This window comes from Triticum aestivum, chromosome 3B (assembly GCF_018294505.1).
Source record: "Triticum aestivum cultivar Chinese Spring chromosome 3B, IWGSC CS RefSeq v2.1, whole genome shotgun sequence".
In the NCBI taxonomy this organism is placed as follows: Eukaryota; Viridiplantae; Streptophyta; class Magnoliopsida; order Poales; family Poaceae; genus Triticum; species Triticum aestivum.
The window spans coordinates 277864060-277880589 of NC_057801.1; the positions used below are offsets into that span (position 1 = coordinate 277864060).

The 16530-nt window shown below is 42.7% G+C and overlaps 1 protein-coding gene across 1 annotated transcript; it reads left to right on the forward strand.

Moving 5' to 3' along the window:
• The first annotated feature begins 533 nt into the window (after window positions 1–533).
• LOC123069711 (calmodulin-3) lies at window positions 534–3364 on the forward strand. Its single transcript, XM_044492644.1, has 2 exons — window positions 534–798; window positions 2872–3364. The coding sequence occupies exons 1-2, from the start codon at window positions 723–725 to the stop codon at window positions 3243–3245; spliced, it is 450 nt and encodes a 149-aa protein (XP_044348579.1). The 5' UTR covers window positions 534–722; the 3' UTR covers window positions 3246–3364.
• Window positions 3365–16530: the final 13166 nt, after the last annotated feature.

The following is a 16530-nucleotide window of genomic DNA, read 5'->3' on the forward strand; positions in this document are numbered from 1 at the left end:
GCTTAGATCACAGGTACTTTGACAACTGCTCTTTGTTGCTAGTCTCTCAATCTAACTAGTACTCTCACGTAAGACCATGCTAACATGACTAGAGCTGCTTAGTTTAGAGGCATCACATGTATTTATCGGTACATAATACATTTCATGTTCCATGTGATTTTTCCACTTAATTATGTTTACTAGTTTGCTTGACCGAATAAACCATTGATTGATGCTAAGGTTGTTTGTTCTGACGGTTATTTTATGCATTCTATACAATGCAAATCCGTGCTCATGAGTCATTACACTTATAGTAGCGAGTGCATGTATGTTGGTTTTTTGGTTTAACCGAATAAACCGAACCAATATATTATGGTTAATATGGTTCGGTTTCTAAATTTTATGTGATTATTTCGGTTTTCATTTCTTCAAAACCAAAATTATATATAAAAAATGAATAAACCAAACCATATTAACCATATAAATGGAAGGCCCAGCCCTAGTCGTGGCACCGCAGCGACACATTGTTACCAGAGAATATTGTGCCATCACTGCAACCCCACGGGTAATTAACCTGCTTAGAAAAAAAAAGAGTAAAAGAAAAAACAAGCCACTTGGGCAATTGAACGTGCCCAAGTTGACGACCGAACCAGGGGAAGTCTTCTCCTACCCACAAGAACACTCATTCGCATCGCCACCTTCCTCCCTCCCCCCCTCGCCATCTCCGACCCGACTTGCGGCCAATGGCGGACCAGCTCACCGACGACCAGATCGCCGAGTTCAAGGAGGCTTTCAGCCTCTTCGACAAGGATGGGGACGGTACTCTCTCTCTCTTTCTCTCTCTCTCTCTCTCTCGTTGTTAGGCGAAGAGATTATGCGTCTTCTTGATCTGTCTGCTTTGTCAGTATTGGTCAACGATCGACCAGGAACTATCTGTTGGATCGTTCTCTGTTTTGAGGGATCTCGGGTCTCGATTCCTGGTCTGCACGCCTTCCTTTTGAATCCCCATCTATTGTGATTTCTTGAGATCCGTTTGGAGTCTACGGGCCTGCCCTCAATGCTTGACTGCTTGTCGATAGAGGTTTGCCGAGTTTTGATTCGTCACCCATAGGCCGTGATTTCGTTGGATTTGTTGGTGGAATCATTGCGTTCATTCGCTAAATGTTTCTTCAATTGTATATTAAGGGCTCCAGTTTGTTGCAGCGCAAGGGAATAATCTCTCTAGAGCTTAAATGGCTAAATAATAGAAAATGCACTCTGTGGAGTCTAGATTCATTCGCGTTAGTTTGCTATATGATTTAACTCTCGCAAAATTGTACGTCGTAGTTTACATTGGATGATGGTGTTATCCAAAGAGTGCTTCTCTTTGCTTTGAGGTCACACAACATGCACTCATTAATTATAATCTGGTTGTTTCAGAGTTAGAGCCTTAGATGTATAACTGGGAGTGGTCCATAAGTTGTTGCTGGAGAGCTATCAACTAGATAGGGTAAATCAGGAAATTACAAGCGAAAGTTGTACAGATTCTGTCATTGAGAAGGTAAACTGTAAAGCAGTTGAGGATGTTCTGAATCTATTCGCTGCAAAACTGGCTGCTGCTGCAACACTTCGTCATCACTGAACATTACCATCAGGAGGACTAATATCAATTGATAAATTGAATGAAGGACTCACTTTTGTTGCTTACCTATCATGATCTGCGGGAAGTGTTTTCCTTTTCGTTCTGCAGATACTCTCTGATAGCAAATTCAATAAGTGGAGAACTAATAAATTCAACCTAGGTAGGATTTGAAGTTAATTATTACCACTAAATAACTTTATACCTAATGTATGTGCTTTATCAAGTTTTTGAAGGTTGTTTTTTCTTTTACTATTTGTTAGTGGGGTTTATCCTGACAGTTGTTGAAAGTATTTTATTTGAAAGGTTCAGTTTCCTTGTTAGCAAACATATTATGCAGATAGTAAGTCATTGGTGCCATGCCAACATGGTCCAAAGACCAAACACACTAACACAGTATGTTACGCTGTTCATTATTGAGTTAATAGTTCCACAAGTATGTGTTTGCTGACAATCAAGTTGAGACTGAAAATAAAAGCATGGACATGATAGTTTGGCACCACGCATCAGATAACTAACTTATACTCAAAGGATAGCTGCCTGAATCAATCCAAGGGGCATGGTATGCTAGTTGCTCTTGATTTTAGGTCAACAGAAGACAAACGGTGATTTACCTGACAGTCGTTTGAATATCTTGAGTTGTTGTGGGTTCGCACGTTGTTAGCTAGATGGAAATAAGACTAATTTTCTCCAAAATTGGACTTAATCATCATGCTCATAAGTACAGAATTATGACCAACATGAAAATAGTTTTAACTAGTAATCCAATGGTATCACTTTTGTGTGGCAAAACTATGCATTGTTGGAAAGATTCATGTAACAACATACTGTCTGAGCCTTGACACAGGCAAGAGCTTTATAAAAGAAAGGACGCCACTACTGCGCGACTGCTGCGGCGTAGCCCTGCTCAATGTGACGCCAGCACATGCTCACTCATCATAATCATCCACTAATGGATGGCCGGATCAAGTGGTTTCGTGGCCGTTGTGCCCGAGCGTTATTAGACCCTGAACGTTAGCTCCATAATCTTTTCCGTGGAAGAAATAGATGGAGCCTGCACTTACTAATTTGATAGCCATCACGACTTGTATCTTTGGCTTAGCGAATACTAGTTTATGTCTAGTGAGTGTAAGCAAGGTTCATTTTTAGTATTATATCCTTTTTTTTATTTGTTTATTATGCACCTGCACAAGAATTGATGATCTTAAACATTACATAGGATACCTGAGAGCTGAACACCTGGACTTGAATAACATAGTTCGTCTCCTTTCCAGGTTGCATTACCACCAAGGAGCTGGGAACTGTCATGCGTTCCCTGGGGCAGAATCCCACTGAGGCAGAGCTTCAAGACATGATCAATGAGGTGGATGCTGACGGCAATGGAACAATTGATTTCCCTGAATTCCTCAACCTTATGGCCCGCAAGATGAAGGACACTGATTCTGAGGAAGAGCTCAAGGAGGCATTCCGTGTGTTTGACAAGGATCAAAATGGTTTTATCTCTGCTGCTGAACTGCGCCATGTCATGACCAACCTTGGTGAGAAGTTGACTGATGAGGAGGTTGACGAGATGGTCCGTGAGGCTGATGTTGATGGTGATGGCCAGATCAACTATGACGAATTTGTTAAAGTCATGATGGCCAAGTAAGTTGCATTACCATCTGAGGGAAGCTTGAGTAATCAGACCACAATATTACCTATCCAGGTGCCATTTTGTGGGATGGCTATTGTATTAAACCGAAAACAATATAACACTGTGCTGTGTCATATGTTTGAAGCACGTGGATAGAGGAAGCACTACATTCATGGGAATGGAGGGAGTATGTTGTTAGGTCATGAGTGTTTGCCTTGAAAGATTTTATAGATCCTGCTCATGGTCTTTCTGATTTTTGGTCTGTTTCCCTTTTTTTTATGTTTGGGTTCGTTTCACTTTTCAAGAGTGTAGCCACAATGTGGTCTCATGAATACCTAGTATTGTTCAGTGTTCCATGATTGCATTGCTAGCTCACAATTTACCCGCTCAGTTCATTGAAAGTGTTATCTGTAATGTGTGTCTGATAGCGGACATTAGCCTTGGCATACTGTTTTGGTACTATATAAATGAATACTTTCTGGTAATGGAAGGTGCGGTATCTATCGTTCTTCAGCCTTGAATGGCTAAGATTGTTTTCTTGCTGTGTCAATACTATAGAAATTATTGTTTCCTGGCAATTCCCCTATTTGGTGCCTTGCCCCAAAGACATCATGTGTTTTGAGAGGCCAAAACATCAAGTTTTTCTTATCTCATGCAGTGCAACCCACACAATTCTCTCTGGTCTGGGGAACTATGTTTCATGATTTCCATAGCATCTCTGTGCGTGCAGCTTCATGATCTTTGCTTTGAGAACTGCTAACAGCACCATGACATGCCATAGTCATGAAATGATTGTTTCAACAAGTGAACGACGAGGCAAGTGTCACCAAATAAATAATAATATACGAAAGACCGTAGGCCTATGTTTCTCTCCTTAGTTCTAGCCCCATTAAGGCAACTCCAGCGCCAAACGTATGTGGACATATCTGCACTTGTCTGCGGACAGCGGTAGGGGAGCCGGCCATCCAACCCGGTGCATCAAATGCCCGCCCAGGTTCCGGCCTCCTCCATTTGAGAAGCATATGTAGATCAATAGAAATTTAGTAAATATAAGTGCAAACATATGCAATCACAACCAAAAAGCGTCGGATGTTCATAAGTTTTTTATATGCAGCCGATCCTAAAAGTTGTCGGTTTGTGCAAAAAACTTTATTTTTTGCCTTCCAGTCCGGCTGTCCATGTCAAATTCTTCATTGTGCGTCCGACTCCTCAGAATTGGCTGCCAAGCACTTCAACATCCTAGCACGGTAAGCTTGCACGATCTTCGCTGCATCGGGATCCAACTCCAGCATATTTATGGTCAACATCTTGGTGTCCTCCGAACCAGTCAAGCTGAACCTTCTTCTGTTGGAGCTTGATCTTCTTTTCTTGCGCCACCTTGGACTTGTCAAACCTCTCGGCCTTCTTCTCCTCCACGCCATTTGCGCTTGACGCATGCCTCCTCCTTTGCCATGATGTCCTCATACCTCTCCATCATCTTGGCGGTCGCCCCTTCTTGCTTATCCTTCTCCTCCTCCCACTTCCCCCTCGGCTCCTAGTCATCCTTGTGGCCGGAGCAAGGTCTCCTTTTGTTGGATCACAAAATTCATCTACATTGGCTATGGAGGCGGTCTTGACGGAATTGGCAATGACATTGAGCCACTTGGGGTGCACATTCAATTTCAACCAACAATGCATGAAAATGAAGTGCTTCTTCTCCGTCTTGAAGAACAATTAGCAGGCGGAAGGTACGGCAGCACGCCGCGCCTGTGGTTGAGCCCGTGCGTACGTATGTGTTGTTTTCTATTTTAAAATGAAAGAAGGGATGTCAGTAGGTTTGAGGCCGAGCTAGTTGCGAAGAGGCCCTTTTACGTTGTTGTTTATTGTCAAGTCCTTCAGCAATAGCTCTTAAATCGTTGTGTATCGCCAGTCCTTCAGCAATAGTTCTTCCATCAATGATGCCTTGTTATTAATGGAAAGGGTAACAGTTAGAGACTGCTTCTGTAGCCGCCGTTAACAGTAGCTTTTAAATGTGTGCAAACTCAATTAAAAAGAATGCAATTGATATGCTCATCATCTTAAAATATTCTGGGAACTAAATGGATATTCTACCATGAGCCGCACACTTACAATAAACCGGTACAAAGGGTATGTATAGTTTTGAAGACATGGAACTTTTTTCAAGAATCAAACCATAGCAATGGCAGGGTTATCATGACGAATAAAAAAATAGAAGCATATGTGAATATTCAAGATCACTCTTTATCTGAAATGTAAAACCAATTGATAGTGCAATTGCAAATATAATGAAACAAAATCTATGTTCTAATTGGTAATGAGATGTAGCTTTTAAGTGCCAACTATAACGCTTCTAATTCTCTACTCGACTTTCACATGATAGTTGAACCCTAAAAATAAAGCTTTATAAAATATTTATTTCACATACACAAGTGAAACTGAAATGACTAAGTGAACTAAATTTAGTAGCCTGAACAGATGTAAAAGAGATGGAGCCTACTTATTTTTTACCTCACCTACTTCTGGCCAACCTTTCTCCCGTGCAGCAAGTTAAGTTGTCATGCACTTTAAACTTTGACCAAGCAAAAGTAAGATGTCGACGAAGCACAAATGAAAAGGGTAGAAACTCATAATAAATTATCTCCCATTGAATTATATCCTTGACAGGAAAAAGCAGAAATACAAACATGTAAATGTGCTCCTTCTTTGTTGTATATCCTTGCCTTTTCTCATTCTGTTATGTATTGTCACTACAAATAATATAGAAGCAATTTCAACCTGTTCGTTGATCTGTTCCGGACCATGGTTCATCTATCTATAATTGTAGTTCCTAAGGAGAACAACAATAAGCATTGCACATCTTTTTACCACGCATTTTGTAGATGGTTTGATGATCTAATGCCAACATCCTGGTTGAGCTTGTTCAATGCAAATGAATATAGCCTGGTGACCATCTCATCCTATATTGATACTACCGGAACACAATTTCCATTCATAATATCTCAAAATCAAATGAAATGTTTACGTTCAAGATCAGGTACTTTGTAGTTTTTTTACTCGTACAATTTTGACTGAGCTGCATTGTTGTTTTCTAATGTTGATGTCATACTCTACCAAGAAGCCTAGGGTTTGCCTAGTCTACCTAAAGGGTTCCAAGAAGCGTTACCTCAAATTCCCGTGAAAGCCACTGATAAACTACTAAACTACCGAATGAATATTTGTGTGCTAACACCTTTAGCATGCAAGCAATTATTCCACCTCCCCAGTCACCTTGCAAAATATGACCAAGAGAATATTCATTCCTTAAATCCACATATTGGAACCATGTAGTCATTTTGAAGAAGTATAAAGTCTTAAGATCTATAGGCTGGAGCCATGTCCATTCTCTAAACAAAGAAATTGTTTCACTAAATAGAAGGTTTCAGTGACAGTCATGTCGACCTGCCGTTTGAAAAATAATGTAAATGTATGGCTTCAAAATTTATGGAAAGAAAATTCAAGAAAATTACTTGCAGAATTGAACAAAGAAAATACCCATATTCCATTTAGCATAATAAATTACTTTATCCTTCTAGGTAACTTATCCCTGCAATCTAATTATAGGAGAGCACATAAACAATCAACTTATAATTTCAATGGAGGAGATAAACATACAATCTTTTGTACAGATTCATATCTTATAATTCACTGTCGCATGAATTAAACGTGAGCTCCAAGAATCAAGACAAGTTGCACAAAGATGTATCAAAAGCCACAATACTATCATGTAGTAAAGGAGATATAATATCTAAGCACTTACACCATACTTGAGCCTGTGTACCAATTATAGCTTCAGATGTTCTCTTAATAAATGTGTAAAATGAGTATGTATCTTAGGTGTTTAATCTTTAAATCATCACTGAGCCTTGCCAAAGATTTTAGCTCCAGTTTTTATATCTAGTCGGACGTAAGGGTATCTACTTTGTAATGAAGTGAATGAAGTCGGCAGCAGCACACACACAATTTCAAAATTTTGATTCACTTGCTTGAGATTTGCACTCCTATGGTCAAACTAGCAAAATGAAAGATACACCAATTTAACAAATATCAACAACTTTATGTCTTGCTATCAAATTAATGTATGTAGATATATGATAATCAATTTTATGATACCAATCATTATTGACTAATTGTCAAAAGTTTCACAATCTAAAAACACCCACTATTATTTTGTAAAACCTACAATTGTGAATGTTTGCACTGAGAAAAAGAAGTCACATGTTCTCCCATTTTTGTGAACTTTCGAAGATTCTAACATATTGTGAATGTGCACAAGTAAACTATATGTAACTTCCTAGTAGTAGATAGAATATACACTATTATATGTTACCTATTTAATTTTGCACATATGCAACTCAATATTGATATGACATATTACTTGCAAATTCTTGAAACAATCATGAGGATTTTTTCATTGTATACAACAGATTCTAACATTCAGAGAACACAAGTTGGTATTTTTGAAATGATTTGTTTTTTGCTTTTGCTTAGGACTACGATGTTTGGCATCCCTTAGTTCAAATTATCAAATAACAGTTTCATGTTCATATATGATAATATCTTAGTTCACATTACCATCATAATCTCTGAACCTAACCAAATGTCTGCTATGATTTTGGCATCTATAATGATTGGCACATCTTAGTTCACATCACTGCGATCGTTAAATAACCAAGAAAAAAAGGAAATACTATTCATTAAAAAGGAAATACTTTTAATGAAATCTGGCATACCATGGGGTCGAGGAGCCAGCTAAGGCGAAGGAAAGCGACCGAGGAAGGATGGCGAGGCTAGCAGCTCAGTGATATGTCTCCAACGTATCTATAATTTTTGATTGTTACATGTTATTATATTATCTGTTCTACATATTTTATATGTATTAATATGCTATTTCATATTATTTTGGGGACTAACTTATTAACCTAGAGCCTAGTGCCAATTTCTGTTTTTTCTTCTTGTTTTTGAGTTTCGCAGAAAAGGAATATCAAACGGAGTCCAAACAAAATAAAACTTTCGTGATGATTTTTCTTGGACCAGAAGACACCTACAAGACTTGGAGTTGAAGCCAGAAGACCCACGAGGCGACGACAAGCCGTAGGGGCACGCCCTAGTGCTTCACTTATATCTTTTGAGCTAGGCAATTTGCTCTAGTGCTTCACTTATATCTTTTTAGAGCACGACGGTGGCTTTATTTTATAGAAATTGTTGAACTCTCTTGCTTCACTTATATTATTTTGAGTCTCTAAACAACAGGTAATTTGCTTTGGTTATGAATTTAGTCCTAATATGATGAGCAACCAAGAGGGATATAATAAAAACTTTCATATTAAGTGCATTGAATACCATGTGAAGTTTGATTCCTTATGATTGTTTTGAGATATAAAGATGGTGATATTAGAGTCATGCTAGTGAGTAATTGTGGATTGGTAGAAATACTTGTGTTAAATTTTGTGATTCCCTTAGCATTCACGTATGGTGAACCGTTATGTGATGAAGTCGGAGCATGATTTATTTATTGATTGTCTTCCTTATGAGTGGCGGTCGCGGACGAGCGATGGTATTTTCCTACCAATCTATCCCCCTAGGAGCATGCATGTAGTACTTTGTTTCTGTGACTAATAGACTTTTGCAATAAGTATGTGAGTTCTTTATGACTAATGTTGAGTCCATGGATTATACACACTCTCACCCTTCCACCGTTGTTAGCCTCTCTAATACCACGCAACTTTCGCTGGTGCATTACACCCACCATATACCCTTCCTCCAAACAGCCACCATACCTACCTACTATGGCATTTTCATAGCCATTCCGAGATATATTGCCATGCAACTTCCATCGTTCCATTTATTATGACACGCACCATCACTGTTATATTGCTTTGCATGATCATGTAGTTGACATAGTATTTGTGTTATACATGTCACTTTTGATCATTGCACATCCTGGTACACCGTCGGAGGCATTCGTATAGAGTCATATTTTCTTCTAATATCGAGTTGTAATTCTTGAGTTGTAAGTAAAAAAAGTGTGATGATCATCATTATTAGAGTATTGGCCTATGTGAGGAAAGGATGATGGAGACTATGATTCCCCCACAAGTCGGGATAAGACTCCGAACGAAAAATAAAAAAAAGAAAAGAAAAAAAGAAAAAAGAGAGGCCAAAGAGCCCAAAATAAAAAAATGATAAAAAAAAGAGAAGAGGCAATGCTACTATCCTTTTTCCACACTTGTGCTTCAAAGTAGCACCATGATCTTCGTGATAGAGAGTCTCCTATTTTGTCACTTTCATATACTAGTGGGAAATTTTCCTTATAGAACTTGGCTTGTATATTCCAATGATGGGCTTCCGCAAATTGCCTCGGTCTTTGTGAGCAAGCGAGTTGTATGCACACCCACTTAGTTTCTTTTTGAGATTTCATACACTTATAGCTCTAGTGCATCCGTTGCATGGAAATCCCTACTCACTCACATTGATATCTATTGATGGGAATCCCCATAGCTCGTTGATACGCCTAGTTGATGTGAGACTATCTCCTTCTTTTTGTCTTCTCCACAACCACCATATTATATTCCACCTATAGTGTTATATCCATGGCTCACGCTCATGTATTGCGTGAAAGTTGAAAAAGTTTGAGAACATCAAAAGTATAAAACAATTGCTTGGCTTGTCATCGGGGTTGTGCATGATTTAATACTTTGTGTGATGAAGATGGAGCATAGCCAGACTATATGATTTTGTAGGGATAGCTTTCTTTGGCCATGTTATTTTGAGAAGACATGATTGATTTATTAGTATGCTTGAAGTATTATTGTTTTTATGTCATAATTAAACTTTTGTTTTGAATCTTATGAATCTGAATATTCATGCCACAATAAAGAATTTACATGGATAAATATGTTAGATAGCATTCCAATCAAAAATTATGTTTTTATCATTTACCTACTCGAGGATGAGCAGGAATTAAGCTTGGGGATGCTTGATACGTCTCCAATGTATCTATAATTTTTGATTGTTCCATTCTATTATATTATCTGTTTTGGATGTTTTATATGCATTAATATGCTATTTTATATTGTTTTGGGGACTAACTTATTAACCCAGAGCCCAGTGTCAGTTTCTATTATTTCTTTGTTTTTGAGTTTTGCAGGAAAGGAATATCAAATGGAGTCCAAACAGAATAAAACTTTTGCGATGATTTTTCTTGGATCTGAAGACACCTACGAGACTTGGAGTTGAAGTCAGAAGACCCACGAGGCGACGACAAGCCATAGGGGCGCGCCCTAGGGGGGCCCTGGCTTGTGGCCCCCCTCAGGAGTCCACCGACCTCCTTCCTTGGCCTATAAATTTAGATATATTTCCATGCCCTCAGAACAAGCCATGAAAATACTTTTTCGCCGCCGCAACCTTCTGTTCCCATGAGATCCCATCTTGGGGCCTTTTCCGACGATCTACCGGAGGGGGATTCTATCACGAAGGGCTACTACATCAACCCTATTGCCCATTCGGTGAAGCGTGAGTAGTTTACCTTAGACCTACGGGTCCATAGCTAGTAGCTAGATGGATTCTTCTCTCTCTTTGATTCTCAATACCATGTTCTCCTTGATGTTCTTGGAGATCTATCTGATGTAATATTCTTTTGAGGTGTGTTTGTCGAGATCCAATGAATTGTGGATTTATGATCAGATTATCTATGAATATTTTTTGAATCTCCTCTGAATTCTTATATGCATGATTTGATATCTTTGTATTTCTCTTCGAATTATTGGTTTGGTTTGGCCAAATCACTACAAAAAAAAGACACATCTGTAACATTTTGGGCCAAACGAAATTTTTTCTATCATACTTATGACACTTCTATGACGATAATTGTGACAAAACCCGGTATCATCATAGATGTGGTGGGCTCCTACTTCTATGACAAAAAATCATGACAGAAAATGGGCTTCTCGTCCTGGGCGGGCCGGAGATGCAGCTGCATGACATTCTTTGGGTCGTCCATGACGGAAAAAACCGTGGTAGAAGCGAGGGCGAGGAAAATTTCGGGGAGTTCCCGGTTACGGTGGGTGGTCGGGGGCCGAGCGATGCGCGTTTCTCTCGTACACGTACACGCGTGTGTGCGAGGCGTTGGGCTCTAACTGAACCCGAGCGATTGCACTGCAGGCTACGCGTTACTGAACCCGAGCGATCGATCGATGGCTGTTAACTGAACCTGATCGAGCAATTCCTTCGCTACTGCTGCTAACTGAAGCCGATCGATGCTGCCTCTGGATGAACAGTGAGCGTTGCGGGGGGAGGGGGTGGTGGATGAACAGTGAGCGGTGGGGGTGGATGAACAGGACCCAGTGGCGTTGCCTCTGGATGAATAGGACCCCGATTGATCGAGCTGATTGGGGCTGGATGAACAGGACCCCGTGGAGGGCTGGATGAACAGGACGACCCCGTGGAGGGCTGGATGAACAGTAGACGGTGGAGGGGTGGATGAACAGTAGCCCATGGAGGGGTGGTTGAACAGGAGCCCGTGGAGAGGGGTGGTTGAACAGTAGCCAGTGGAGTAGCGCGCGGTGGAGGCTAGATGAACAGGAGCCCGTGGATGAACAGTCGAAGGTGGAGGTTGGAGGAGGTCGACGGTGGATGAACAGTAGCCCGTGGAGGCTGGAGGAGGTCGTCGGTGGAGATGAACAGTATCCCGTGGAGTCCCATTTTGCAGTATGCCACACCCCTCCCAATGAACAGGACCCTTGTTTCGACCGTAGCGCTCCAACACAAGTCCGTTTCCTCTGTTTTGCAGTACGCACACCCCTCCCGATCAGCAGGACCCCGTTTCAACCGTAGAAGGTCCAACACAAGTCCGTTTCCTCCGTTTTGCGGTATGCCAGACCCCTCCGGATGAACAGGACCCCGTTTCGAACGTGGCCGGTCAAACACAAGGTTGTTTCCTCCGTTCTGCGGTATGCCAGGCCTCGTTTCCATCACCTGTTCCGTCCAAGCCCTCCCGATGAACACGACGACGCATTCCGTTCCGACCCAGCCGCTTGTCTCCCCATGAACATGATGACGACGTTGTTTCTCCGTTCCGACCCAGCCATGTACACGAGGCCTGGCCGTACGTATGCGCAAGTAGGCGTTCGAGACCCCGCCCGTATGTACATACGTGGCCGTATTTTCTTTCTTGCACACTGGCTGCAGTATGTACGTGTACATGCTACGTGCGCGCCTCTACTAAGACACGTGCGCGCCTCTACATCCACCAGTATGTACGTACACGTTCGCGACCAGAATGACAATGCTACGCACGCTTCGACCAGGTGGGTCCCGACTGTGAGGCACTTCCTTGCGTGCGAAGATGTAGCTGGTGGATCCCAGCAGTCAGGGGGCGAATCGTTTTTTTGTTGTTGCCTGGACGCACTTCCTTGCGTGCGAAGATGTAGCTAGTGGGTCCCAGCAGTCAGGGGGGAAACATTTTTTTTCACGAAATACGGAGGCCTGTCGGGTGGGTCCCTGCTGTCAGGTGAAGGAATCATTATTTTCCGCGTAATAAGGAGGCACTTCCTTGTGGCTGCCGTGGACCCAGCTGTCAGCCTCTCCATGTACAGTACTCTTCCGATGGAAGTCGATCATTGACCACATTGACCACACCGCGTCGAGAGCACCACGGCGGTGGACGACGGAAGGGCCTAGGAAGGGCACGACGCAGAGTCGGGGAAGACGCGGCAGTGGATGCCCACGCGGAGAGGAGTACGAGGGTTCACTGATTCGGCTGCGGTGTGAGGCTGCCGTCACCGCAGAATAACATGGGGTGTGGGTGAGTAGAGGGATGGCCTGGCCAGTGGTAGGAGTAGTAGAAGGCGGTGAGGCGTCCGCGGCATCATAGCCGGCCACGGGAGGCAGGAGCATGCGGCACGACCGGCGCTGCTTTGGGCGGCTGGAGCAAGAAGACCAGAGGTTGAAGAAGTACTACGGTCGTTGGATGGACATCGTACGGTCACTGGAGCTAGAATCGTTCATATTGACTAAAGTCGACAAAGACCTCTGTCCCAGTCAACTTAGTAGGCCCACAAGTCAGCCTCCCAACATGGTGGGTCCCAGCTAGCAGGGGGAGTATTCATTTTTTGTGCGTAATAGGGAGGCACTTCCGGTGGGTTCGAGCTGACAGCGGGGGGAACATTTTTTTCGCGAAATACGGTGGCATGTCCGGTGGGTCCCAACAGTTAGGGGGGAATGGCTTTTTTCATGAAATACGGTGGCCCGTCCAGTGGGTCCCAGCAGTCAAGGGGGAAACGTTTTTCGCTAAATACGGTGGCCCGTCCGGTGGGTCCCTGCTGTCAGGTGGAGGAATAATTATTTTGCTCGTAATAAGGAGGCACTTCCTTGCGGCTGCCGTGGACCCAGCTGTCAGCCTCTCCACGTATAGTACTCTTCTGATGGAAGTCGGTCGTTGACCACATTGACCACGCCACGCCGAGAGCACCACGACGGTGGACGACGGCGAGGCCTAGGAAGGGGACGACGCGGAGCCGGGGAAGACGCGGCAGTGGATGCCCACGCGGAGAGGAGTATGAGGGTTCACTGGTTCGGCTGCGGTGTGAGGCTACCGTTGCCGCAGAATAACATGGGGTGTGGGTGAGTGGAGGGATGGACTGGCCAGCGATGGGAGTAGTATGGGGGCGGTGAGGCCTCCGCGGAAGCACAGCCGACCACAGGAGGCAGGAGCAGGCGGCACGACTGGCGTTGCTTTGGGCGGCTGGAGCAAGAAGACCAGAGGTTGAAGAAGCACTACGACCGTTGGATGGACATCATACGGTCACTGAAGCTAGAATCATTTATATTGACCAAGTTGACAAAGCCCTTGGTACGTGCCAACTTAGTAGGCCGACAGGTCAGCCTCCGAAACGGTGCGCCCCAGATGTCAGGGGGAGGAATCATTTTTTGGGGGGGGCGAAGCTAAGAATATCCGAGATTGAAGAAGAAGCACGACATCCGTTGGATAGACATCCAACGGCCACTGCTGCTAGAACCGTGTGTTGACTATAATAAGTTGACAAAGCCTTGCATACGCGTCAACTTATTTTTTTAGGGGACGCGTCAACTTAGTAGGCCCACAAGTGTGTGGCAGAGAACTTATAGCCCATTTGCGATTTGTAAGAATGTACAACCCATTTTTGAATTCTAATGGAATTTACTACAGCCCATTTACAGTTTGTTAAAAGTACAACCCATTTTCTAGCTAGGACAATGATTAATAATTTCAACCAACCGTTGAAGACAGAATTCAATAAAATTTCCCACATTTTGATGGGATCTGAAATATTTTTATCCCGAAATTTCTAGTCAGATTAAATATAAATTTGTATTACGTAAAAATCCAACGAAACATTGCGCGCGCAACAATGAAAAATTAAGATTTTCAAAATCCATAAATAATATTTTATAAACTAATTTCGTGTTTGGTGCATTTTTTTATAGTTACTGCCCAGTTTTTATAATTACATCCCATTTATTATTTTTTAAAGCCCATTTTCCTGTTAAGCCTAATGCATCCCTCCTAGGAAAGATTTGCAGCCCAGCGGGGCGGAGAATAACAAGTTGACCTTGCCTGGGTATTCCTCAAAAAACGTATAGCTGGGCTAGCCATTTTCATCTTGAAAAAATTAATATCTGGGTTGGATATCTGGCCTGGGCTAGACGGGCCACAACCCGCCCAGTTAATACCCTGCTCTCCTCTGAACAACAACGAAACCATCGCCAAGAAATACTCTGCAGTGCTCACGCCTCAAAAACACATATACTGCTCGAGCTGCTTGGTCCCAGCTGTCGGCCGCACCTTGTGCAATTCTCTCGCTTATATTGACTACATAGGTTGACAATGGTGTGGGACCGTGATGTCAGTAAACCAGGAGGAAGCAAAAAAATATATTTCTACATAATAAGGAGGCACTTGCATATGTACGGCTATGGCCCTAGTGGGTCCCTAGTGTCATCCAATCAAAATAAAGTCATCTCCTGAATCCTTATGTTCGTTGACGATGTTAACAATGCTCGACGCCACGGCGAGCGCAACAACTCGAAGGACGACGGAGAGGGCCTCGCGGGCCCTACGGATGGTCTGATACAGCGCCCGCTGCAAATTCAGGAAGCCAGGATCATCAGACACCTATGAGCACCTTCGAGAAACTGAGACGACATGAAACGGTAAGGCCGCGCTTGGGAGCTCTGGTTTATTTCACACCTGTATTAACATACAAGTGTAATTTACTTGTCATCGGAAACAACGCGTAAAATACAGGCGTAATGAAACCGAGGGCCCGAGGTCTGTAAGGCAAACTGGCGGGTTACGCGTGTAACTTGAGAGACCAGTGTATAGTTTACTAGTCGAAATCGACCAACCAAGCGCTTCGCCCGAGACCATCTGCTTTTATTTACAAGCGTCAGTTTTAGAAGTGGTTTTGGTTGGAAAACGACGATCCAATCACGGCCTAATATGATGAGTTGGTTGGAAGATCATATGGTTTCATGTCTAACCTACCCGACTTGTCGTATAGGCTATGAATGAAGCATAAGACGATGAACTTCTTAAGCACAGAAACAACAGAAGAGGATGACCTTCTTAACAAGCAAATCACTGGCATCAGATCGACATGCAAAAGAATACGAAGCATTATTCTCAGGAGGCATGGTGAACAGCTCGTGATGCCACATGCCACAGCATTCCAAGCTCAACTTTGCAATCAAACACAAGGCCTGGCATTACATAGACAATATTCAGAACAAACTCTTAACACAGGAATATGTCAGTAGAGTAACTATTTACTTCTAAACTGAACACAGGAATAGGAAAAAACAATCGACGCTGCTCACAGCAAGGGCGTCCCACTCAAAAATATCAAATGCATGTCTTCTGGCTAACATCAATGAGCAAATTTTGACAAGGTTTTCCAATTCCAATATATTAAACTAACGTCTTCTTGCTAACATCAATGATTAAACTTTGACAAGCTTTTCCCATTCAAAATATGTAATGCCTATGATCGTGGAGTCTCGTCGTGGCTTCTTGTACTTGTTTGGGCACTTTTTGCCCAGTGCACTCCACGTGTTGTAGAGTTGCCAATGCTCTCTGCAGACTAGTCATGTCACCAGCGTCTAATAATACTCTATAAAGCTTCTCGGTCATTCCTTCTGTAATGTAGCGCAAACAGTGACTGCTTCTTTCTGCAAAGTGGAACGACCAACTGGACCCAGTAATGCAGCAGTTTGCCTTGGACAC

What these genes read in the sequence shown, in the direction of transcription:
- LOC123069711 (XM_044492644.1), top strand. Translation starts at nt 723, where the DNA reads ATGGCGGACCAGCTCACCGACGACCAGATCGCCGAGTTCAAGGAGGCT. An exon ending in CTTCGACAAGGATGGGGACG is followed by an intron (nt 799 to 2,871) that starts GTACTCTCTCTC and finishes TCTCCTTTCCAG; the next exon opens with GTTGCATTACCACCAAGGAG.